This window comes from Pelmatolapia mariae, linkage group LG9, assembly GCF_036321145.2.
Source record: "Pelmatolapia mariae isolate MD_Pm_ZW linkage group LG9, Pm_UMD_F_2, whole genome shotgun sequence".
Taxonomy (NCBI): Eukaryota; Metazoa; Chordata; class Actinopteri; order Cichliformes; family Cichlidae; genus Pelmatolapia; species Pelmatolapia mariae.
Window position 1 is genome coordinate 27,298,365 of NC_086235.1, and position 26,868 is coordinate 27,325,232.

A 26,868-nucleotide genomic window follows, 5' to 3' on the forward strand; every position below is an offset into this window, starting at 1 on the left:
TTTAAGTACTTTGAGCGTACGTGGTGATAAATGATTCTTATTGAAGTGATTTTTTAAAGCCATGGCAACAAACTCATTTATCTGGGCTAACATCTGAATGTTGATCCAAAGATTTCAGAATTTTAGAGAGAATATTTTCAGTATCATCCTCTTTGTCTGTGTGGTAGTAGCTTATTTAAAGCAAAATGGAAACAATCCAGTTATTTAATAAAAACAACAAAACAGTACAATACATTCAACTAAATCACAGTATTTATTCTGCAGAAATTTTCTCATAAAATTGTAAAAAAAAAAAAAAAGAAAGATACTATACAGTATAAATGTAGCATTAAATTGCATGTAGTAAACTTAGTCAAGACTAGGGATGGAAATTGATACGATTTTAGCAATTCCAATTCCATTATTAATATCATTTAGTGATCTCATTCCTTATCAGTTTTCATCGGGTTCTCACTGGCTCCACCATCGCTAAGCAGCATGTCAAGGACGTTACCGTCATGTAAATGAATTGCATGCAGTATTGTCAAATGTTTGCATGCTGGAGGTATCTCCCTTTTCGATGTGATCAGTGTTGGAGTTGTTACTCCAAAAAAGTAATATATTACACATATTACAAAGAAAACTTTTCTTAAAAGTATTGCAGCATGTTTGTTAATTACTCCCAGGATAATGTGGTTTGTTATACTACTTGTTACATTACGTTCACCTTTCTCCATTAAAGACATTAAAAGACCTGAAACATACTGTTTTCTAATTACAATACAAACCTATAGGCTACAGTCCCATACACGAACACAAATCCCTGTCCTAATGCAGACACTTATGATCTTTCTCTTACTAGATAGGTATGAAGACAAAGTCAGCAAAACAACAAAAACGAAGAAAACTAACCTAAAGAGATTTTAAAGCAATCGCCACGGTGATTCCACTTTAGAAACATGAACAGGTAGAAATGGAAGCTGCAGCCTGACTGCTCATCAGTTTGTTATCTGTTCAAGTTCAGGCTCTGGTTGCCGGTTTGGGAACAGCATGCACTCAGTTTTAGCACAACTATGGGTTCTTGGCTAGCTTAGCATTAGCATGCTGACTGTGCAGATGGCTGCAAAGAGCCAAAGTTGTATTAGCAGCATAATGTAGTTATTTCTATTTCAGTTTAAACTTCATCATCGTGCTTTCATCATTTGATGTAATAAAAATCAAATTAATATCCATCTCCACACTGTAGAAATTTGGCTTTTGTGAAGCAAAATATAAACTGAGAGGTGAAGTATTTAGCGTGTTATAATCACTATTTCCTCTGCTTTTTCCAGTTCAGTATCACCAGTGTATTTTCTTCAATAAATACATACATTGCAGGAAACATATTCAGAAAGTCCAGAGCAACTGCATCCAGGAGTTGACTGAGCAGTGCTCCTTCGAGGCCAGATTCTTGGCCTCGGTTTAAAGTTGCATGTTGTCGAGTGAGACGAAAAAGCTGTGCGGGACTAGTTTTCCCTGAGAACCTGGGACGTACAGACTGTGAGGGAGGATACGTTGTGCGGATGACCTGTAATCCAATCCAAGCTCCTCGGTTCCTCCCTGATGGGATTCCTTCGATGGGCCTCTTGTTGTTTTTGTTTCTGACAACATGCTGAAACACATTTCATCTCCACAGTGAGCGACCCCCCTTTACAGGATCATCCACTGAATGTTGTCGTGATGCTCCAGAGCCAGGTGCCCTTGTTCAAAGGAGAACATGCATTTTCAGCGAAGCTGTCTCATGTGGTGAACAAACCACAGGCTTTACAATAACAAGCTGTATCGACTGAGCTACATGGGGCAAGAGTGTTCGTAGCTGTGTGTTTGATTTTACTGTTATTAGCCTTTCACACCACACCATAAATGAACAGAAGTAGAAAAAGGCTCTGATCTTGTATTTAAGGCCAGGAATGAGAATGAAGAATCAGAAGATAAGTCTCTGCACAAGATAGAGAGCCTTAGCAAAAAGATAAATATTCCTGGAGCTCTAAATATCTTCCTCGAGCAGCCTCTGTGTTGACATTCCGAAAATGTTCAGTATGAATTGCAAATATTACAGTCATGCATTCACACTTCACAAATTCACCTAGAAGCCTCATTAAACAACCACTCAAACAGTTAGTCATCACATCTAACCTAGAAAATGATATAATGTAATTATACCGTGACACACACCGTGTAACATTTACTCCTCTGTGAGATTTAGTTTGTAGCCTGCTTAGGGAGGAAAGTTTAAAAGTTTAAAACCTTCTCTCATGTATATGGATGAATTATTGTGCAATACAAAGGGCTAAAATTTAATAAAGCAATATTAACACAAACACAAAACCCAGGGAATGTAAGTACTGATGCACAGTACTGCATTTCTCTATGTGAAGTCTTGAATATTAAGGTGGAGCGCCATATGACAGATTCGTAATTTCGCCATAAATTTATTATAAGCCTGTGGGAAGAACTGTGGCACCAGTTTGAAAAAGTGCATGCAACTCCTTTAGAGCTGTTTGCTGAAACAGGCAAATCTCATAAACTCGATTCTCCGTGTAAACCTCGAGTCTTTTCGTGTGCAAGTAGCGCCTGTAGAAAGCACCGTGTGACATGTTTATCTTCAAGTTTCTTTGGTAAAAGTTTCATTTCAAAAGGACACAGTGGAGGTTCTGAACCTAACTGCTTACCCTACTAGACACAGCACAAAGTTTCTCATTGATGTTGCCCCCCCACCGTCCAAACCCACTCTTCTTTGCCTTGCAGCAGATTCTTCATGAAAAAGTAGGATGCACAGCTAAAGCTTCCTTTGCCTGCAACGGCTCCATCTGGGCGCCAAATGACAAGTGGGTGGAGAGAGGGGGAAAGCGAGAGAGAGAGAAAGAGAGAGAGAAAGTGTGTAAAGTGACCAGAGGCCCTCCCCGATGTCAGCTCTGTAACAGAGACAGATTGCAGTGGGAGGGACACGTCCCATTTCTGAGTGTGAGTAACACTGAAAGCAGATGACAGCATGATCTCAATCAAAGAGGCTGTCAGGGATGAAGAGATGAGCGGAGAGACACGGAGCCAAAGATCCCAATGTAACACCAGACACACGGAAAAAACAAAGTGTTTGTTTCTATTTTTTTGGATCCCTGTGAATGTGGTTCATCTGACAGCTCCTTTTGCCTTGACATCGACGTGAAACTCTGTGTACTGTACTGATCTGGCAGCTGTTGCTATCATAGTTCTGTGCTTTTCAAAAGAAGATGCCATTGTTTTTGGACACTTTTTTTTCTTCTTTTCTTTGTGAAAACTGTCGAAACCTTGAACCTCAAAGATTGTGTTTTCCAAGGCAGCTGTTGACTGACACTTGAGATCTCATGTTGCTAGGTAACATGCTGTTGGCTTGTTAGTGTGCTACTGACTGAAGCATGTCAGACTCTGTAGCCTGTGAGTGTCACAGGAGCACTAGTTGACAAGTTTAAACTGAGCGGCAGCCTTAAGGACTGTAAAAACGAAGCTGGGGTGGAAGTGCAACATAAACTGCAGTTCCATTATTGACCACACGAGCCTGGCTCCAAAAGTGAGACAATCCATGACAAATTCCATGTGTCCATCTGGCAGGCTTCCCCCCACTTGAGCAGTTTTGAGGATAGTTTCACAGGTTGAAATTATGTTTAGTGGGTGAAAATTATTTAGGCTGTTTTGTGATCAATTTGGCATTTTTTAAACATAAATGTAAAAGTTCACTTGAAACAAAACCCAAGAATCCATGTTTTACACCCAATTAGACATCATGACCTTAAAGATAGACGCACCCACTCCATAGTCTGCTTTCCAACGGTTAAGGTTTTATTAGTGAGAAACAGTTTTTAGTGAGTTTTAGTGAGTGAGTTAGTGAGAAACTCAAGTTTAAAGTAAAAACAATACAAATAAAATTAACTCTTCCTGATATAAAAGCAAAAGAATAAAAATGTTTTTTTCAAACGTGTCTAATGTTGGAGAGGTCCTGATGTGAAAGGGCAGTTTATTCCACAATTTGGGAGCACCATCTGCAAACAGCCGATCTCCTCTGTGCTTGAATCTGGACCACGGGAGCTGATCTCAGTAATCTAGAGGAAATGTGCAAACTTAAAAGATCAGAGAGATCAGAAAGTGTTAACTCTTGCAGCATCAAAAAATAAATAAATAAAAATTTTAAAGTTAATTTTCTAAAGACTGGCAGCTAGTGAAGTGTACGCTCACATGGGGCATGTATAGTTTCATACGTGCATGCCAGTTAATAACCGGGCTGCAGTGGCTATGCTGGTGAAATATGACATAAAAGACCAGGTTACATATGTGGGCAGGGGTACAATTAAATTACTATATTGTTTTTTATATTGAAGCAAATAACAGATTACATCTTTATACATCAAAACCATACAAATTCTGCTACTGCTGCTGATCTGACCACATATGTTGTGGAAATACACACAAAAAATGTATTCATTTGAAGAAAAACACAGCTTCAATCCTGGATTTTAGTACCTGTGTCCAGTTTGACTCTGTGTTTGCATGTTTTTGAGCTTATGACCTTTTGTATCACAGGCACCCACGCATCCCCTGAAGCACCACTAGAGCGATTATGCTGTTGCCACTTGGAACATACACCCTGCAGCTGGCTAAAGAGCTCACCAGCCGCCTAGACAAATTGCAAACGACCCAATCAGATAATCCAATTGCACCTGGCTGTCCAAACGACTGGCTGGGCTGGCTGAACGGTTATTAGCCATTGATTACAGCTCACACAGGTTGGCAATCATAGCTTCAGATAAAGCTTTAAGCTGTCATGTGCTGCAAGCCCATACTGGGGTGACGTGGATAATAATGCAGACAGCAATGTGGGGCAAAGATAGTATGATAGCAAGCTGATGGCAGCAGCTGCTTGGCTCCGCATCAGGCCACCAGTGGCGGATGACATGGACTGGATTGAAAGAAAACAGAATGGGAGCTATTGAGCATTGTTTGCTCTTGTAATGGGGATTAATGATGATGATGATCTCAGCGGGCCTTATAAGTCCATCAAGTGTGCACACAGAAAAGTCCAGACTCACACAGATTTGCAATATACTCACATGCCTCAACAAAGAGGCAAATAGGAGATGCATATTGCTTAAATGAGAACTATTCCTGCTCTCATTAGGAAGTAAAGAATAAAAATCTAAAAATCACAGTGTTGGTTGTCTGCATATGTTTCCATACATTCGAATCTCCCTTTTCCTTTCTGTGGACTTAAATAAGAAACGGCTCAAACTTCGAGCCTCCGTCTGCATGCAGAGGCCCACCGCTCGATCGGCTGACCGCACGTTTGTTTATCCAGCGGACACCTTCCAGCATCAAGCGTTTCAATACATGGATAATGTAATATTTGCAGATATCTTCAGCTGCCTGCTTCAGACAGGTCTGACCTTTAAAATGAATATATCTTCTTATCGTGAATATGTTTTCGATAGATTTGTTTGCTGCCACGGAGAACACAAACAAGAAGCCTGAATTTATTTGCGGTGGCATTTTGATGTGCCCCTGCCTCCACGCTGCGAGCTGCCCATCAAGGGGAGCTCATTATCCTCCAGGAGAAGATTGCTGACCCACACCACGCATTCGAGACAACCCAAACTGAGAGTTAAAAGTCTGCTTTCCCACCTGTGGTAAACCTCTATGGAGTTACATAATGAAAGATTTACAGTGTGAAATCGACTGTCTGTCTGCGTGTAAACACATGGTTTAGCCCGACACCAGCATCTCTCCTATCTGCCCTTCAAAAACAATCCTGTTATTTATCCGTATCTAGTGAAAGGGAATGACGCTGACACTCTACTTTTCGGAGTCTGTGGAGTTGCGTAATTAAACACCGGAGATGTGTTTCATCTTAAAATTTCATCCTCTTCTCCCGGACGATTGTGTTAATGAGCTCTCTTAAGCGTTTACAGCAATCAGCCTTAATGTATCATGCTCATGTGTATGCAGCACCTGAAGATCACACTAGCTGTATATGACTTATAATTAAAGGTCAATTTGTTGCAAATATCAAAGGATGTGACCTATAACAGCCTTGGTGCAGGAATCCAACTGGTGCAGCACACACATACGGAGGTTGTACATCATCCTCACCCCAGTTGGCAGTCTGGTTTATGAGTCAGGGTCAAAAGCAGCAGGTGAGCTTCCTGTGATGCCGTCACATGTGTGTGTAGGAAGGGTTGCCAGGAAATGACATGTTGTCCGGGGGGTGAGGCTGCCAGGTTGTTCCCTGACAAGCACGTACACTTTGTCAGTTTGTTTGTGCATGTATCTGTAAAGCTCCCATATGTTTCTTAATACGATCCCTGCCCTTCTCTTTATTCATGTCCGCTCCATATGGACCCAGATCTCAGGTACTTAAATGTTGTGGAGGCCATTGAAGGGCGTTTAAATTAATAGTGAGTCTTGCAGATATTGCATTTTTGGGGTGTCTGTGGAAAATTCATGATTCACCCGTTTCATTAAATATAAAAGGGCTCGTCTCATGCACCACCATCCTGAGATGCCACCAGCCCATCAAAAACACCAGGCACACTTGCCTTGTGAGCAAATTGAGATCAAAATAATGGCTCAGTCACATGAGTAAAAAAGAAACAACAGTCTTACATCTACAAACTGTGACTGTACTAATATTTTGGGGATTCTTACACTGATTGCAACGTATTGTGACTAAACAGTTGCCCAGATCTTGAGGGTGTTGCACAATCACAACCATGTGATCTCAGGGCAATTACACAGGTCGCCTGATAGAAGGCAACATGCAGGGAGATTGTTCAAGTTTTGCAAATAATTTGCTGCTAATTTATAAATGCAGATGGATTGCCAACTTGTTGCCGTCAGTCTGAGTGAATCAACTTGAGTGGTGTCGACTCAGCTGCCTGCCAGCTGAGTTGTATTCTGGTTGTATTCCTGTAGAGCAGGAAAGTTGATGTGCAATAGTAACGTAATAGTTGGATGTGATTGTCTATTGAATGTGAGGGGGTTTTTTTGTCTATGCAGAGACCAACTGGCACATGATTTTTGATGATTTACTGCAGTTAATTGCTGTATTATCAGAAACAGGTTGCATGCAATTACCATCCTCTTCCCATTCAATTGCAGACTGGTATCAAACTGACTCCGTCTTATGACAACAGGTATTCATGACAGTGTTGGTGTGCTTGACAATAATAACTGATATAAACAGTTTGAACTATGAGGACATCATTTGCAGTTGGATAAATGACAATATATGTCACTGCAATAGTCTGCAATGCAATAGTCAGTTATCATGCTTTCTTATTTTTACTTCAGATACTAACAGATAAAATTCATTTCCAGCTTGAAGTGATTTGAAACAGCTGTAGATTCGCAGTCTTATGTCCAGTTTAATGTCTGAGCTGCAGGTGCACTCTTTAAAAGAGGCATTTTTTAACGAGGTTACATTATTTGGTGTTAACAAGCGCAGCAAGCCCACCTCTTTTCCTCTGAATGCTCCCAGTTGTGTTTCGTGCTGCACCGTACAAAAGACAGAAACGTCCTTGCATTTGTTGCCCAGTGAAATATGATCCCTCTGTCTGCTCACCAGAACTCCCAGTTCACTCAGCCTAATAGCGAGACTCGTTTCCCCTAATGATCGCAATCTGAAAGTCCTTCTGTCTTCAGTTCATATCAGCTATACTGTACGTCTGTGGCCTGTCTTCCTCATGAGTTTGTTAACCGCTGAAGCAGATGTGCGTTTAGAAGCCCAGGGCTTTTTTTTGCTTGCAATTAACATTTTTAAAGGCCTCTAATGTCATAACCCTTTTGTTTAAATATGGTCATTCATCTGAGAAGCATCTGCGGGATAATGGTTTATCCCACGGCATATTTCTGCTCATGATTATTCTTAGCCTAGGGCTAATTTACCCTATCATGTTTTTTGGTTGTTGTTGTTGTTTTTTTGTTTTGCTTTTTGCATTTACATACATTAGATGTACTGTTGTACCTGCAGCTGTGCACAGTGACCACTGAAGCAGGGTTAAATTTTAAGAAAACCAACAGTATCAGCAGCAAATTAATTGTAGGCACTGAATACGCTTAATCACTGTCATTTTTATAATATTATTGATAAAACTTGTTGCCTCAGGATTGAGCTTAACAACATGACAAGACTAAGCTCAGAGAAGGATTTGAAAAAATAGCTAGATCAAAGCTGCTATGATCAAAATTTTTGTTTATATTATATAAACAAATTTTAACTCAGTGCTGTAGGTCCCATCACCATTTTAGCTCCTTTCAGCCTCTTATTCTGTTCTACAGATGGAAAATTCCAGACTACCTGTAGGCCTCAAAGGAAAGACATACCGCACAGTTTTAGTGACATAGGTAAAGCAGTTAATTGACTGATGTAGGAACAACACAGACATAGAATTTCTCCTTGGAAGCTGGTGGAGATGAAATGAGGCTATAAGAACGTAAATGTTAGACTTGAAACACAATTCAAAAGAAATAACATTGTAGCTCTGTGTCAGCTAGCTGTTTGAAATGGGTACCTAGCTAAATCTATAAGTAATATACTTGTTGTATATTACAAGTTGATGTAATTGCTGTTAATTGCTTGTCGTGCCTGCTGCAGTTCGGGTTAAAATGGTTATTGATTCAGTTGATGCAGTTCTAAAGAACCAGCTTGCACTGATGGATTTTCAGAGGCAAAAAACTCCAAATGATGCAGAAATTAATACGAAATTTGTTGAGAATCTCAGCAAAATTGTAACTTGCAGTAAAGCGCAGTGGATACCGATGAAGAAGACTTTTGTTGTAGACAAATGTCTGTTATGCTCTGAGGCTGCTCTTTTCTGTGCAGCCTCCAGGACTCTACTGACGCATCAAAACAAAAAAAGGTGTTTTACGGGAAAATGTCAAAATATAAGTTGTGTATGAAATGACTGACATTATTTGAAAAGTCATTTCTCCACTAAGGCAAGAGCTAATAGGGAATAAGTGATCGTAGTGTGATCATAGTCATTTGTCTGTTAACCAGCAAGTCAAGACTTGGTGAAGAGGTGGAGGATGGGCAAAGGAACAAACGATTCAGTTTTAGGGACATTAGCTGTGGTGTAGAACGCACTTTCTGAGTCACCTTTATTAAGTTTAATGCAGACTGGAGCAGACAAAGCTGGTTCAAACTTTCAGTGTGAGTATTGCTGTTAAAAATAAAGTCAATTTTTTTCCCTCCCTTGAGCTGAATGGACAAAAAAAACTTGCTGTCTGTTAAGTCTTGTACTTCACACTTCACGACCCCAGCCAGTCTGAGCCAACAACTGAAACACATTTGAAAACTCTTATGGGGCCCAGACTGGCCCCAAGCTTAATCAGCAGTCCAAAGGGTCTAGGTGTTCACTGTTCAGCCTGTTCAGTCCACAGGCTACACTCACAGTCACACTTAGAATAAGAATAAAGCTCATCTAACATAACGTAGCAATAATTCATATGCTAACTGCGTATGCTCTGGGCTTACCCAGTTCTGTAGGCTACAGTCACTCTTAAAGTGGCCCTGTGTGACATGCTGCTTTGCCCAGGGCAAAAAACCAATTTAGTGCTTGGAGATGACCGACACGAGAACCGCTTTAGGGAACTATAATCAATCATAATTGCTCACAGTAGCGTGGTGAGTGCCTTGCTCAACTTTCATGCAGTCACAGTTCTCTAACTGCTGAACTTGCTTTAATCCAGCAGTTGTGCTGAGCTCGACAACAGGCTGGGAATATCATCCAAAGTCCCAGCCAGCATATATATTTCAGAAATAATATTTTTATTTTATTCTGTTTTAAAACAAGTATAGTCAGACAGATGTCCCTGGATTCAAATATTTTACTTTGTACTCTGCACCATTTATTTTAAAGCTTTAGTTATTTATTATTTTATATTATTTGGTGAACACAGTCTTCCTTGAACTCTGATATTGCTGCTCCATAAAACAAAAAACATGGGTTACAGTTTCACGTTTTCAAGATCTCCTGAAATCATGTTTTTCTTGGTTTGACCTGCAGAAAGAAACGGGCTAAAAGGAGAACAATCTGTACTACTTTTACAACACATTTTATAACATTTTACAATACGGCGACAAATAAACAACTACAACATTCACCGGGGGGTGGATACCTCATACATACTACAGACTCTAACTCCCTCACCTAAACTGTTGAAACTGGAGGGTAGTCTCTGAAAGTATAACTAAGCACATCTAGTTCTCTTTTCATATTTACAATAATAATTGTCAGCTTATTTCAAGACAGCCTTACTGGTCTTGAAATATTACTACTTTAACACTAGAATTACTGAGCCTTTTGTCCCTGGTGCAAGTCCCTGCTACTAGATTTACTAGCCTGCGCAAATTTGCGTAAATTCCCCCCGACCTTAACACCTCTTGGCACCCCGCTGAGATTTTCACAGGTCTTCAGCTCCATTGTTCTCCTGCTTTTGTTGTGCAAACACATCCTCCCCCAACCCCTAACCATGAGAGATTCAGGTCTTTCCTTCCCTGCAAGGCTACTTTCCTTCCTTACCATGGTAGTTTCTATGTGCAATATTTCTCATATGCAATATTAGTTCTTGTCAATCCTTGTCACTACATTGCATGCCTGTCCATAAACATATATACACAGAGTTGTACATATATTTATATATTTATATAGCCACACCTTATATAATATGCATAAAGTCTAGTTATACACACAGACACATCTATATCATATATATGTATATGTATGTATATATATATATATATATATATATATATATATACACATGCACACACACATAGATGGATAGATGGATGGATAGATAGATATGTGTGTGTGCGTGTATACATACACCAATATTTTTGAATACTCGTGTCCATATATATGTTTCCAGATTGTTTGTATAGTGCACTTTCTATACCGTGCGCTGTCCACTTTTTTGCAATGACAATGCAGATTTTCCACTTGTGGGACAAATAAATGCAGATTTGCTGTGTGTGTGTGTGTGTGTGTGTGTGTGTGTGTGTGTGTGTGTGTGTGTGTGTGTGTGTGTGTGTGTGTGTTTGCAACATTGGCATTTGTTTACTCAGATCCAAGGCTGGCCAAACCTCTGTGTTACAACCTACATACAAAAGACACACATTCACAATATATGGGTACACAAGTCTGTTTTATTTCAAAGTGTTTCAAACTTTACAGCGTTTGCAGACCCAGTGTCCATCATCCCTGCATTTGGCACAGGTGAATTTCTGACATGTTGCACAGGTAAACCTGCTGCGATTCCTGTTGCAGCTCTCTTGCACCTGGCACTGCGTTGTCTTTACAGTCCCTGGCACAGCAGCTGCAGCAGCCTGCCTCTGTGCTAATATTTCCTTGAGCTGCATGAATCGGCAACGAACTTGCTGAACTAGAAGACTCAGAAACAATCTTCTTTTGCCTGTCCACTCTGTACATGCCTTGTACAAAATGTAGGCATTCACTGCCGCCAGGTCCAGCATATTGTAGAAAACCGCTACTGGCCACCTGCGTGTTGCTGATCTTACGGAATACATCCGTGCCATTTGGTCCAACACGTCTACACCACACTGTAAAAGCAGAGAGAGAGAGTCATGAGTATATGTTTTTTTTCTATAGGCCTGTATAGCACACATCAGAAAACATTGTAGCACTGGTGTAAAATTGTACACACATTCACATACCTTCATGTGGTTATAGTCTGTTATCGTGTTGGGTTTCCTCTTTGCCGTCACCGATCGGCACGTCTTGGTGCATGGAACTTAGAACACACACAGTCTTGGTTTTTTTAGGTGCATAAATTGTCAAGGAGACACTGCCACTTCTAAGCACTGAAGTGGAGAATACCTCTCGCTTTGCAGTATCTTTTGCAAGTTGAGGAAGTTCACGCCGGACTTTATTCACTGTGCCCAGTAACGTTGTTTTGTGCTGCAGCAGTCTGTGCGACAGTGACAGTGCAGTAAAGAAACTGTCCGTTGTGACATTTCTCCCATCATCCAAAAATGGCTCCAACAGTTTCATGACCACGTTCTCTGCCAGCCTCTCTCCCTTCTGACGACTGGGGTCTTTTCCCAAGAAAGGAGATCCACTGCAGACATATTTGGTGTCCAAATCCGTGGCCATCCAGAACTTGATCCAAAATTTGTCTGGCTTGGTTGCAATATACTGTGTGAATGGACAACGAACCTTGGTAGGGAACAGCTGTTCCCTACCAAGCATTTCTTGCAGCTGGCAACAACGGTCGTGCATTCAGTATAGCTGTGACTTCCGCAAGAAATGTGGTCAAAATCTCATGAGTAAGTTGAAGCATTTCTACCAGGCATTTCTGAAAGTTGTAACACAGAGGTTTGGCCTGCCTTGGATCTGACAACTCTGAGTGAGCAAATGCAAATGTGTCAGGCCTCAAGGATAATGGGTGGTTTGCACAACAAAAGCTGGAGGAGAAACAAGCTGACGACCTGTGAAAATCTCAGCAGGGGTGCTTAACACCTCGGGACTTGCACCAGAAAATAAAAAAGCCAGTAATTCTAGGGGGTGTTGGGTTTAGGGAAGTTACGCAAATTTGCGCAGGATAGTAAACCTAGTGTTAAGTACTAAGCTAAAGTTAGCTGCTAAGCTACTGTTAGCTACTCTGACAGTAGCATAAGCTAACAGCATATAGTTTATGTTAATAACTGCAACAGGTCCTAAATATAACTTAAGGGGAATATTCTGATTTCTCATCAAACCCTTATTTTTAAAAAAAATCCACGAACCCTGGTGAAAACACAGCACTCTTGTTTATTTTTCTGGGGCATTTTTCTCTGCTTCTTCATTATAACATATCAAAAGCAAACAAAAAACTCTATCAATAAATAATGTATACACAAAACACATTCATTGGTGCTGTTTGCAATATTAATGGCTCAGTATGAGAACAAATATATTAACATTTTTTGGTAGCAATGTAGATGAGAAGCAATAAAACTCTGGCCATTTATGACATGACTACGCCAATAACTGGTTACAGTTAACATTCAAGCTGGAAACATTGGGAAACACCCCGGTTCTGTTCACAGGTAATAAAATCTACCGACAATAACAGAGGCTTAATATGTTAGATGTTGTTCTTGATCCATATGTTCCCATTAGTGTCAAAAAAGATGTTAAAGCAGGGCTTCCTTGTAATTTATAGGGCAGGCTTGGCCATCTCCAGGCCTCGAGGTGTCCTGCAGGTTTTAGATTTCACCCTGGGTCTACACACTTGAATCAAATGATTAGTTCATTACCAGCCTTTGGAGAACGTCAAGACATGAGGAGGTCATTTAGCCATTTAAATCAGCTGTGATGATCAAGGACACATCTAAAACCTGCAGGACACCAGCCCTCGAGGCCTGGGTTTGGACACCACTGTTATAGGGTCTTACCATATGAACATGCAGTTTCCTTTGGTCTTCAGTCAAACCTCATTATATCCACTTTCAAAACAACGAGATGGCAACAGCTAAAAGGCTCAGCTCAAGGCTTTACAAGGTCCATCTTACTGTCACCAAATTTAAAGTATTCTTTTAAAATTTACTGACCACAGAACACAAATTAAATATGTTTTTCATATACCGCCATTACTTTAATCCAGGAAATATGAAGTGGCCTTTGCCTTCTTGAGTGTTATGCTTCTGTTCCAGTTTTTGACACTGAACTTATTAACAGCTCTGTTATGACGTAAGTCTGCCTCAGTCCCAAAAGAGCACGTTTGACAAAGACATTTTGGCTACTCTGAGCCACTCAGAGCATGTTTGCCAACAGCACCAACTGACCCACTTCCAATTTTATGGTGAAAATAGGTTTGAGGTTTTTGGCCCATGGGTGGCTGCGCAGTTGGAATTATTGCCCCATAGAAGAATTATGAAAACACTTGGTGCAGGGCAGGTACAGGATTTCAGAGCTGCTGTAACCACAACCAATCACAAGGGAAAATCTCCCCAAAGCCATTTTTGTGCTGTGTGTGCATTGTAAGCTTCCAGTGCTGGGACTTTGAAGATTACAGTGTCTAGCCTTATCAGATCCAAAAATAATTTTTTAAGTACTGTTTAAAGTTAGTCTTCAAGGACAATTTAAAGTGGGAACCCCAAGTTTAGGTGCAGTAAGAGCCTACTACATTTTACAATATTTAGACCCATGTTACATTTGCCATTACTGGAGGTGGAAATTGGCAAATGTTACTAAAGAACATGATGCACTTAAATTCAAACTCATGACTGTTTCTAGAAGTAAGACGTGCTACATCTGAGCACTAACATTTGCACCAGTTTCACTGTCACTTAGCGAGTAGTTTGCAAGTATTTACCCTCTGTGCCAACTACTGGTCACTATGACAACCCTACTATCATCCCTGTATATGACTGTTAGCATCATCCAGCAACCACTCACCATCTGATCATGAAATATAAATGTTATTATTTTTTCTAGTATGTTTTTCCAACATTTTTCCATGGTGATCGGTGGTTGCCAAGCAGTAGCCAACAGGTCTCTAGGCCTGTGACTGAGGTCTTAATCAAACCCACAAAGAAGCACCCAAGTTATTAAGAAAAACAGTCACTTAGTGTTTTATTTTCCTGTTACTAAATCTTAGTAGTTTGTCTTACTGTAACTGCACCACCCACAGGTATCGCTGTGTAAATAAACTCTCCAGTGTCAGTTTTCTGAGTGAGTTTAATGCTCAATAGACACAAATTGAGACAGTTGATGTTAAAGAAAGTGAATAAATGACAAGTAGTTTAACGATAGGCTCGGACATAAAAATGCCATAGAGCATTAAACTATTTTCTTCTTATTGAATTCATCAGAGCAAAACAATTAAAACAAATGTTACAGGCAGGGAGGTACCTCATGTGAAACATCAGAGACAAGAAGAATAAGAGAAAATCTGAATCTAGAAAATCTAGAAAAGTGAAACAAACTGAAGGTTTACACGGCGCATAGACGTCATCATATCGCAGCAAGAGTCCCAAAACGTGACAATGAAGGTTATTATAACAGGTATGGGAGTGTAATCATCATCAAGCCTGTAGACTCCCAGTGGACCATAGGGCCACAACAACACCACGCCAACGGACTTTTTGGCCTTGGTCATAGGAAGACTTGTCAGCGAGCTTGCTTCCCGAAGGCTTACACCGGAACGCGTCATGGGCCCCACTGAAGAGGAGTCTTCCCGTCCAGGCAGTTGTTGGGATGTACTTGTTGTTTCAGTTTCTGTAGCATGGCTTTTTTTTTTTTTAGAGGGTGGGGTTCCTAGCCCCACGCCCTCCTCCTCCTTTCTCATCCTGGACTTGGAACCAGGCAATGGCGGTATGGGAGTGTACATCACTGAAAACATTCTAGATTAAAGGTATGGATGTCCTGTGTCCCTTTTTTGGTAGACTGGATAAATATAATGTATAGATGTGCTGTCTGTACTTCACAGATTAAAAGGTATTTTGAAAGTTCTTAGATAATGGCAATGCAGTCACAGCCCCAACTTGCGTTGAAACATTAAGTCCACACACAGCGTGCAGTGTGTGCCATCCCATGCTTTGATTTTCACAGCCCTCCTCCACACCTTCTCTTTCTGTCTCTCTCTCACTCTCTCTTCTATCTCCATGTCCCTTTCACTGGGGTTTTTGCTTTTATTCAGCTTAGAGACTGCCAGGATTCAAAGCCAAAAAAATCATTGTCCTCCCAACTGACTCGCTGCCAAATCTACTGACCACCCTACGACTAAATAGTTGATCTCATTCATAGATATCCATCAGGTTATGGTTTTTGAGTCAACTGGTGAAGCATGCTGCACACATGCACATATTTCATATGTCTTAATACAGATCACTGGAGCCCTATCATTTCTTGGTGGTGTGAAGCTGACTGCACGACTACATTTATTATGCAAATATCCAGTCTGTTTTAGCGATGGCAATGTGTGGGCTGTAATCGGGTTATTTTTATACCGAGCAGACCCATTTCTACTGTTTGCCTGTGTCCAAAGTTTAAACAAGCCAGTGCCCAGCTCTGATGGAGCCACATGGCACGGATAGTAACATCATGGCTGGGTTAATGGAGATCAGCTGTCTGCCTTATGTCAAAACTTCCTAGAAGGAGGTGCAATCACATCATTGATGGGCTACGACTGGAGCCAAGGACCCAGATGTACTGCTTTCCTGTGTCATTTGCTCTTGAATGTCGATCTAGGCCATAATTTGCAACGGTAAAATTAGAGGTTTGGTGAGCATAACGTGCAATGTTCTGTGCAACTTCCTATGTAGGCATGCTGCCTACATTTGTCTCGGCAGAAATTTCTAACTGTATCTTTTTTTCACGGGGGTGGGGGAATTATTGCTCATAAAACTAAGCTTTCAAGTCAATAAAGGCTCTTTGGGGATTTTGAAATATCTTACATATATATAGATAGATAGATAGATAGATAGATAGATGTCTGCTAATTAATGCTAAGTAACAGCCTAATAAAATACAAGCCTTTCACTCAAAACTGAGTTGTTAAAAAAATCACCATACACTTGTTATGCTTCATTGTGTTTAGGTCTCAGTCATGACATCAGAATCAGAATACTTTATTGATCCCTAGGGGAAATTATTTCAGTCAGGCACCCCCTGGAAACTTCCAGTCTCTAGGGAAAAATAAATTTTCCCCCATGGAAGTGGGTCATGGTCGCTGGAATTTATTGGCAGTCGCTGAATGCAATCAGTCGGTCGTGGGTGTTGCACCAAAAACCTGTTTATGATTGCTTTGGCCACTGGAAAACTGCAACATTTGACTATGGTTTACATGGAAGATGCTGACTTGTCTACAAACACTTTCTAGCTAATCACCAAGTGTGAGCATCCTAGAATATTTCCCTTGATTTTCGGTTTCCCCTTTTTTAGGGAGGTTTACATCAGGCTTGGCAACTTTGCACTGTACTAGGCTGACCAGAAAAGTTTGGGCTTTACATAAAGGTGACAAAACCAATGTACAATTAACATGCATTTATTCACACACCTGCCACACACAACTATAAGGCAACACAGCAGCTTAGACAAAAACTGCAGCTGTATTTTATGGTTGTAATGTGAGATGCATGAGATACTCTAAGATTAAATGAAGTAACACTGACATTTGTTTATGAGTTGGATCAGTTTTCATTCAAAAGAAAAGTAACTGTGAGAAACACCCCAGAATGATTCTGGGTTCAGACCCTAGTAAATTGGTCCAACTGTGAAATAGACTCTTGTTGGAACACATGAGTTATTTCTCACTGGAGAAGTTTTCCTTTTACTTGGCTTCATACCATATGATAACATAGTAATCAATTTGAGAACTTGTTGAAGAGTCGAGTCCACGCTGTGCTAGGCTGACCCAGAGTTTCATCTGGAGAGGGGATAGGAGCCAGTGTGATCCCACCCAACATCAGGAAGCACATTACAAATTAAACATGTCATGAATCCCAACAAAGTGAGGGAAATACCTGTTTCAGATTACATTTTGCTGATGAACTGTGGTCTATTTAACGTCTTGGCCAATTATCCAATGTGGAAGTGTAATGGGATTACTTATCCCCAAAGGAGATTAGAAACTCTTTAATTACCAACTACTGCTCTCTCTTCATCATATCTCTTTAAAAAATTATTATTATTGTTATTTTGTTCCTTGAAAAAGGCAGACAGACGGGCAGCTTTAAATTCATGCTGCCAGGAGATCCAGGAGGTCTGACTGGGAGCAGATGCAGCAGTTATGAGACAGAGTCGTGTTTGCAAAGGGAGGCTTTGAGGAGCCTGGCAGGGCTTTGCGCTGGTGGGAGGACCAGTTGGAAAGGGCCAGAACCTTTCAAATAGGGTATTCAGGATTATTGAGTGAGAGAGGAAGTCATTAAGGAGTGGAGAGGAAGAGAGACAGTGAGTGCGAAAGAGTTAGGAAAAGAGAGGGGAAGTGTGGATGAGCGAATGATTTCAACCATCCAACAAACTTCTAAATGAGCACAAGGAGGACAAAGAAAAGACTTCAGATTTTTAACACGGTAAAAATCATTGTAAATTTGATTTATTACAAAGTGAGCATGAAATGAGGAAGTTATTTAACTCCCACAAAGAATGAGTGACAGAGCAGTTCAGTAGGGTTGTGTTTGTGCAGTTTATTTAGCATCGACTATCACATGCAATAAAAATTACACGTCTTCACTGATTACACGAGTGGTTTTGAGTTGTGGAACATACAGTCAATATATTCTAGGAAAAACATGTATTCATACTGTTAGTAAATGAGCCACAATGGCCAACAAGAGAAGTTGTTTTTGTGCTAATAACTGCACAGTGGATTTATGAATGGAAAATGTTCAAATTGAGTTCAGTTGAACTCATAATTTGCCATTCATGACTAGCAATTTTGTCACAGCCCTGGATTTTCAAAAAGACGTGGATCCTATATGAACAGAAAAAGATAAATACATGTCTGCTACCCAAGAAAGGACCCAGAGACTGCGGAAAGCCACTGAGTTTAAGTTCCACTGTCTGTGCTCTAAAGATCGCTTATATTAGTTTAAAGCCTCGGTAAAAGAAGCCTGGACTGGTTACTTTGCAGACATAATCTCTTCCTCAAACATAAATCCCAAGATAACCTTTGCCTCTCTGTCAGAGGCAGTGATGACTGCCTTCATTACTAAATGAAGTAAAATGAAGTTAACCTCTAGCCCACTGAATGCAATACCATACTATACTATGACTATAACTATACCTATACTATAGTAGTAACTATTGTTTTTGGTGATGCCAGGGTGTGCTGTGATCTTATTCTAGAGAGGTTTTTACCAAACAACATACTGAAAAAAAGAAAAAGAATATGGGAAGGAATAAAATAACGACACATTTAAGTCAGAGTTTGGGAGGTGGTCTTCTGAGGGTTTGCAAGATAGATCATCACCTTAATTAATTTCATTGACTGAGGTTTCTTCTTTTGTTCTGTAGGGTTTGCATCAGATTCCTCTCCGCTGTCCTGTGGTGTCCCACAGGGCTCAGTTCTTGGGCCTTTGCTGTCCTGTATACTGTCATGATAAAAAGAAGGCACATCTTCTGTCAGTTCTAAGGTTTTCCATATCAAGAAGTAATAAAACATATCTTGTCCGTACCAGGTCTTAAATTTAAGTAAATACAGTTTGATTTAACAAATACTAAACATAATGTAGAATTAGTGTGTGAAAAAACTAAGCACACCCAATGACTAAGTAGCTTGTAGAACCACTTTTAGCATCAATAACTTGAAATAATAATTTTCTGTATGACTTTAACGGTCTCTAACATTGTTGTGGATTAATTTTTAGCCCACTCTACAGCTTTGCTTTGGTTTGCAGGACATTATTTTTGCACAGTTCTAACAAGGTTCTTCCACAGCATTTGTCAGAATGAGGTCTGGATTTTGACTGGGCCTTTGCAACAACTTGATACTTTTTTTTCAGTAATTCTGTTTTATCTTTGCTGATGATCATTTTCCAGTTGCACCTTCAAGCTTGGACAAAGCTTTAACAGCCTGATTTGGCTAGGATGTTGGCTCTACATTCGACTTTATAATACTGTGGTGAACAGAGGAGCCTCTGGAGTGAGAACGGGCTGTCTGAGGAGTTCATGGCTGACTCAATAACTGCAAGGTGCCTAGGTGGCCTTTTTCTGTTGCCTTTGAAGTACACATTATCAAAAATTTAGATAGACATTTAGCTTTATTTTTCGTCAAAGTCATTGCAGCTTATCTACTATCTTGGCTTTTAGAATGCCTTAATTTTATGATTTACCATTTTTTTATGGCCTAGCGCTGAAAAGACGGAGGTTCAGATGAACCTAACAAACCTCAGAAAACTGAGACTAGAGCTTTAAATGTGCAGCTAAAGATGCTCATGTATGCCTTCATATTGTTGTTTATCAACAATTGTAGTATGCTTTTACTCTCTTAGGCAGTCTTGTGGGTTATTTTAAATACTTCCTCACGCTCAGGATCCAGTTTAATATTTTTATTCATGCACACAGAGCATTGTAGTATTGTCTTTTACCCTCAGACAAATATGCTAAATTTGCTGTTTGTCCCACACACCTGCTAAAAGACTTGGTTTCTTTTAAATGGAAGATAAAATCATATCTGTTTAGACATGGGACAGCATGGTGGCATAGTGGTTGATACTGTTAGTACTGCCTTGAAGCGAGAAGGTTCTGGGTTAGAATCCACTATCTGTCTTTTGTGTGGCGTTCTGGTGTCCTTCCACAGTCCAAACATATGAATTAAGTGGGGTTAGGTTAACTGTTCATTCTAAATTGGCCCTGAATGGTTGTTTGTCTCTCTGTGTTAGTCCTGTGACAGATTAGCGACCTATCCACTTTGTAACCCGCCTCTCACCCTGTGACAACTGGGCTACACTCCAGTCCCCTCATCACACTGAATTGGATAAGTGGAAGAAAATGGATGGATGGATGTTTAGACATGTGTGGCAGATTTGTTTTTTTCCATGTATTTATGTACTTTGTGTACTGCTTTTAAATAAAATGTTACATTTAAGTGTTTTTCAATGCATATTTTCTCATCTCTGGATTGATTTTTATTCCATTTTATGCTTTGTAATCACACTGCGACATTTGCTGGCCAAACGTGCTCTACATAATTATGATTACATAAATACATTATATTATCTTTATCTAAATTGGAGCTATACTTTTTATGATTCTATGCGACCTGTAGAGACTTTAAGTACTCTGAGTCAGCTCGTCTTTTCTTTTTACACTCTCTTTTTTTATTGCCACTAGCTAATTCTTCCTGGAATTTGTGAGTCATATTAGACATCTACCATAACTGTGCATCTAATTTTATCTTTACCTGGTAATTTCACTGCTTTCCAGGAAGCTGCTTTTTTAAAATTTCATAATATACATGCATGCTTTCATGATGTTTCTACAAGTTATTAAACAAGACATCTGTCTGTAAATTAGGCCTCATTATTCCAAGTGACAGCAGAACATAATCATCATCTCTAAAGTTTGGAAATTAAAGCTTGTCACATTAATTTTAAAATACTCTACTGGGTGTCTACATTCTCATCACTGACGAGGCATCCTAACCACTTCAGAACAGAGCTGTGCAAAAGAAGAATCAAGAATTCATGAGTCCGAGCTTCACCTTGTTAGACACACAATAAATTTTACCCTTTGCTATGAGCTGACACAGTGCCCCAAAGTGTTTGCCATTTCCTGTCCAGATACAATAAACTTACATCTGCAAACTATAATTAATACTTCCTCCATGAAGTGTAATAAGCAAGATGATGTTTTTTTTAAGAGTCAGCGTGACATGATGCCCTGCAGAACTCACGTGGATCACACAGGGTTCAAGCCAAACTGTGCCTGTTCTTACGCTCCCAGTGTTTTTCAAAACTTTAAATGGAGTTTTATCCATTTAGTGTGAGAATTTGTCCCAGGATGAAGCTGGAGTGTGTGTGCAAAGTCAACTCTCATCAATAGCCTAATAGTGTGGCTCACCTACCTTTTGCTGTGGCACACACGCTGCTTGTTCCTCGTCCCCTGGTGTTAGTTTAAGTGGAAAATCATTGACCTGGGTCATTATGCCTGCCCCTTCTTTATTATACGAGGAGATTAAACAGAGGCTCTTTAATGTGGCACTTTTTGTGTATTAATGAGGACCCAGGTGCCATTGCAAAGGCAATATAACTCTGTTTGCCAATAATTAATGACACAGATTTGTCACAGTCTTTTATTAATGCAAAGATGAGACTTTGATGAAAGGTTTCTTTGTAAAAGGAGCGCTCTTAAACCGTGAACACATCACTTTCTCTACAGTGACAACACTCCTGATGGCATCATTACCTTATACTGGAAGCCAAGTTGACACACAGGAGATATCAGAGTATGATTACACACCCACACTGAGGGTGGTGGTTGAACACTGAGCCTGTCATCGCCCTCTATTGGCAAAGGAGGGTTTAAAACATGGATACAGAAATCCCATACGCATGGGCACAGGAGTACATTACATGTAGTTTGGCTGTGGCTGATAGAAATCATAAAAATAAGAATGAAAATCTAAATATACATAGCAGTATAGGGAGAAGGTATTAAAATGATATAAAAACTATGTAAACATTTTTATTATTTTTAAAATATATTTAACTTGCACTTTTATGCTACTCAGTTTAATATTTACATCATAAAAGGCTTATGGTGCATTTATGAACAGTCGCTATTTCTACTCGTCTCAAGTTATGAAATAAAGTTGGTTATATTAGCACAATAATAAGCTGTCCCTGCTTGTTGCCATGTGAAAAATGCCATGGAGCCAGATACGGAAGCCTGCGTGTTTATTTACCCAAAGAAAAGAACAATAGCAGAATATGCTGAGTGGGAAAATAGCGCTTCTTACTTTTGTGTCAAACTGCACTGGCAGGATGAGGACTGTTATGTTTTTATCTGGGATTTTGATGAGGATGGGGATGGGAGGGGGGCGCTCGTGCCAGTGTGCACATGCGCATTCGGTGGGAAACACGATTGAAAACGGGCAGCTATGCCGCGCGGTGCAGAAAACGGGCTGGACGCGTCCGCTTGGAACAACGGCCGGTGTACCGGAGGACTGACCCGGGGACTGTGGGACCAGGAGGCGCCTGAGAGGCGTTAACAGCGATTCTTTCCCCGGGGATAACCTCCTCCCGAAACCGCGGCGAAAGCAGCGGGTGCGAGGGCTCGACGAATCCGCTCCTTCGCCCATTTCTCTCCCCCGTCCTCTGCTTTCGGCACCGCAAGAGAGACAGCGAGACATCAGCGATGTTGCTGCCAAATGTGTAGGATTTATTCCCGCTGCCCGTTTCTCTGTGTCGCCTGCAAATAAAACTGAGCGCAGACAATAAGCTCCAACAGCGGGGGTCACTATGGTTTTATTGGCGCTCCGCAGTAGGAGATGTCTTAATAGCTGCTGTATGGGGACGTTATGCTTGCAGTTGTTGCTGTGGATTTTATGTGCCGTGAACGGAGAGGAGCAGTCGTTCAGTGTAGAGGTAAGACCAGGACTGATTTGTTGACATCCAAGAGATTTTCCCGCACAACAACAGCTTCACTTTTTTTTTTAAATTAAACTGTGTTATTTTTTATCCTCATTTAAAATAATAATAATAATAATAAAGTGTTAGAGTTGCTCTGTAACTCCAGTCCCTTGTGCTGATGTTTCACCAACCACAACAACAACAGAGCCTTTGTGAGATGCCCAGCTGGGTTGTAGTTCTACCCAGTTCGGTAGCCGCTTTTAGACAGTTTCCCAAGGAATGTGCATTTCTGAATGGAAGTGCAGGTATTGTTAGAGGGTTTCAAAGCTTTATTTGCCTCCCCAGCTTGTGCTTGTTTGTGTTCTCAGAGTGCTGAAACATTGAATTTTGGATTGAAACAAAATGTGGGCTACCTTAATATATATATATATATATATAAAAAACCAAACCCACAAACAAAAGAACATGTCCACTCTTATTTAGGTATGTAAACAATGCATAACCCTATGATTTAAAAACTGAGCCAGCATCAGCAAGAATGTCAGAAGTCAATGGGCAGACATTCAGAGTGGGTATGTGCGAGATTTCTGTGTTTTAGTGGTTTTACTGCATTCACATACCCCGTGTCTGCAAAAACAAACAAAAAACAAACAAACTCAGGTCTAAGGCTTCACTCTGCAGGAAGGAGATCTTATGGGGTCACAGAGAACAATGTGGGCAGCCAGATGAGAATTTAACAAAGCAGGGAAGGTTCCTTCACAAAGGCAGCTTGTATTCTGAAACGACCTCCCGGCTTAATGGGTAGTTGAAGGTCTTCAGGCTACAAGTGTTGTGCCAATGAACTCTGAGACTCAGACTTTTAAAAATAATCTCTCCAACTTCTGCTAGTGTTTCTTTCAAGATGGTGTGCAACTTAATCTGTGGCTTTTGCCGTGCAAGTCTGCCCCTTTTACATCCAGAGAAGACTGTGACACTGCGCTCAGCAGCCCCTTTCCTGTCTATCTCTCTCACACATGCACACACATGCAAACAGGAGCCGCTGCACAGGATCATCCTGGCATGTGTACTGACAGTGACTCGAGTCCCACATCCACATTTCCACATGATTTGCAAGCTTGGCATGCCAGAGGCAGAGAGGCAGCACTTTTAGTCCAGATGCTACAGGTTATTCAGTTAATGTGTGCAGGCTCACATGACAGAAGGAGGGAAGATGTGAGGAGTATTGTTCGTTAGTTTTTAATGATGATTACAGGAGGCTTTTTATTTTCTCTGTGCCTGATCTCTGGTAAAAAAATAATAATAATAACCCGTGCTGCTCGGTACCTTTTAACCTGATGAAAAATGCATTATTAGCGTTAACATCATCATTCTCTCGTAGAGCGTTCCCTTCTCCCACGTCGTCCACCTCCACTTGAATCTTATTATCCACCTCCAGCCCTTGCATCTGTTGTTTCTTTGTGTCACTGAATTGTGAATGTGCTCAGCGGTCGTGGCTCTCTTTTTCTTTTTTGTCTTTTTTCGAAGTCCCTCAACTTTAATAAGTCATTCTCAGGAAGCCAAATGGTCTGGAGCTGATTAACTTTGACAACCTACAAATAAATGCAACAGCACCAGCGTGCATATTAATGCAAAGTACCTCAAGATGAGCCCCCTGCTGTGCCTGTCAGGTAAAGATGCCAGCAAGCTCACAAGCGTGCTTACAGCAGTTTGATATCTATGATTACTGCGTTTTCATGCACGTGTGGAGGACTGAAAAAGCCTCCACACGTTCTCATTCATTTGCTAGTGAAAAGTGGGCTTTCTGCCGTAATGCGAGACATTTTCTGGTCCCTAATTTAGCTGTCGTCTTTGTCACAAATGAGACGAGCGAGGCATCGAGGCTGCTGAAAGTTGCACTCTGCTCTGCACAACAACAACAAGTTTGATTTAAGCATCAGGTGGGCTTTAAACTGACAAGTTGCTTCAAGTGGGAATGCCCGGCACGGGAGAAAAGAGCAATGAATGAGGCTTAAAGAAAAAAACCCCAAAAGAAAGTGTGTTTAATTTGATCCTAAGGGGTATTTAAAGAAGAGCAAAGTCACAGTAAAACACATGCTGTGCAGTCCCGCTCCAGGCTGGTAGAATTTGGCTGCAGTTTTGCAATCTTTCTAAACAGTTTCTGTTTGGAGACTGTGCTGCTTTCACTGGAGCCACTCGCTCAGCTGTTAGGACTGTGTTTACTCCTACACCAAGTGTTCTAGAGAGTAGACACAGATGAGTATTTCCTCTAATTAACAGGTGTGGTTTGAGGTGGGAGGTCATCCTGAGCCTGCCCTGTGATTACTGGTCAGACTGCGGTCTTTTAGAAAACCTCACCCTTTTGGATGGAGCCTTCGCTGCCGACCTTCCTGGATTTGACTTCACGGACAAAGTGGCTGTAATGCTGTCATTCCCCCACTTGTTTCTCCTGTTTCCTCTTGCTTTGGATGACATTTTCACAGGAAGGACAGCCTGTCACTCGGTGATAAGAGTAATTAATAGGAACGTGTAACACCTCACTTCAGCACTATACATGGCTACTGCAGAAAGATTTCTGAAAGCTCTTCAGCTTTTGTCCATTCGATTGTCTCCCCTGAAGTAATTCTCTCTGCAAATTGGACAGCGCCATTAACAATGGCTCAGGCTCGACTTAATTTTGTTTATCTCCTTGTGAGTATTATTTTCTGTTTTAGTCCATATTGATTTTACATAGAGGAGCCAACGTTTTTTGTGCGACAGCCAATAAAGTAAGTGCTTTCTCTGCAAGGCGTCATGCTGTAGGTGGGCCTTGCAAGCAGTTGATCTATCTCAGGTTATTTTTATCATTAGCTCTTACATAATTCAGAGTAATTAAAACAGAGAGATTTTCCCCCTATCCCTGTTTGACAATATCAGACAGTTAGAGGGAGAAATGTAACTTAATATTTCATAAGCGTTTTCTCCACTTAGTGCCACAAATGCAGAGACATGCCGAGCTGTGCTCGGCCACGCTCCAAGTTTGTCTGAAGTAGAGATGCACAGATCGATGGGCCAATCGGCTGTTTTCAGCTGATTGGCCATGATGGATGACTGGCTGATCAGCCTCTGGTGTATCTGATTTCATGCTGATCTTCTAACACACATACCAAAATGTAACTACACTGGAGATAGGCATTTCAAGGAAATGTATGATTCCATTTTACACTGTTACCTAGTCAGTTATTCTTCCACGATCACCTCCTACCCTTAAATCCCCCTTAAATGACTATGTATAGTTGTGGTACTCTTGTCGTCTGCTAGCTGTACCTGACACAGTTTGGCCTTGACATAATTTTCCTTCCTTTTCTTTCCTAAAGTTGAAAGTAGCCGTCTGTATAGTCTCACAGCTGTTTCATCAATCTGTCGCTTCGCAGTTAATCTTGTATTCTTCTTCTGTTCTGTTGTTTAATAGTGGTCGGTAAATAAAGCCTCTATATGCTTTACCACTACCTTTTAGTGGCAGTGCTTAGCATGCTACCAGGTAAAGTAAATGTATATCATTTAAACAAAAAATAGTTGCATAAAGTAGCTAGTTTTCTTACAACTTGATGGTTATTCAGATAATCAAAAATCATGTTAGCAACATGGCATGCAAGCCCCTGAGCCAACTTTGACATGGTATGCTGACATTCCTGAAGATATATCCATGACACAAAGTGCAGTATTTAAAAGGACTTTGTCTGGGTTCCTTATAATGCTAACGTTGAAGCCAGAAGTTTGCCAGTGTAGCATGTGCTGATTCCTAATTTTCTTTGCTAATCTACATA

General features: G+C 40.6%; 1 protein-coding gene across 2 annotated transcripts in view; it reads left to right on the top strand.

Moving 5' to 3' along the window:
- The first annotated feature begins 22,577 nt into the window (after window positions 1-22,577).
- Window positions 22,578-26,868, top strand: part of LOC134634691 (matrix metalloproteinase-16-like) — a 75,800-nt gene continuing 71,509 nt past the window's right edge. For both annotated transcript variants that reach the window (XM_063484020.1, XM_063484021.1), the window contains exon 1: window positions 22,578-23,080. In XM_063484020.1, the coding sequence (XP_063340090.1) occupies window positions 22,955-23,080 (126 nt within the window). In that variant the 5' untranslated portion in view covers window positions 22,578-22,954. The remainder of the gene's footprint in view (window positions 23,081-26,868) is intronic.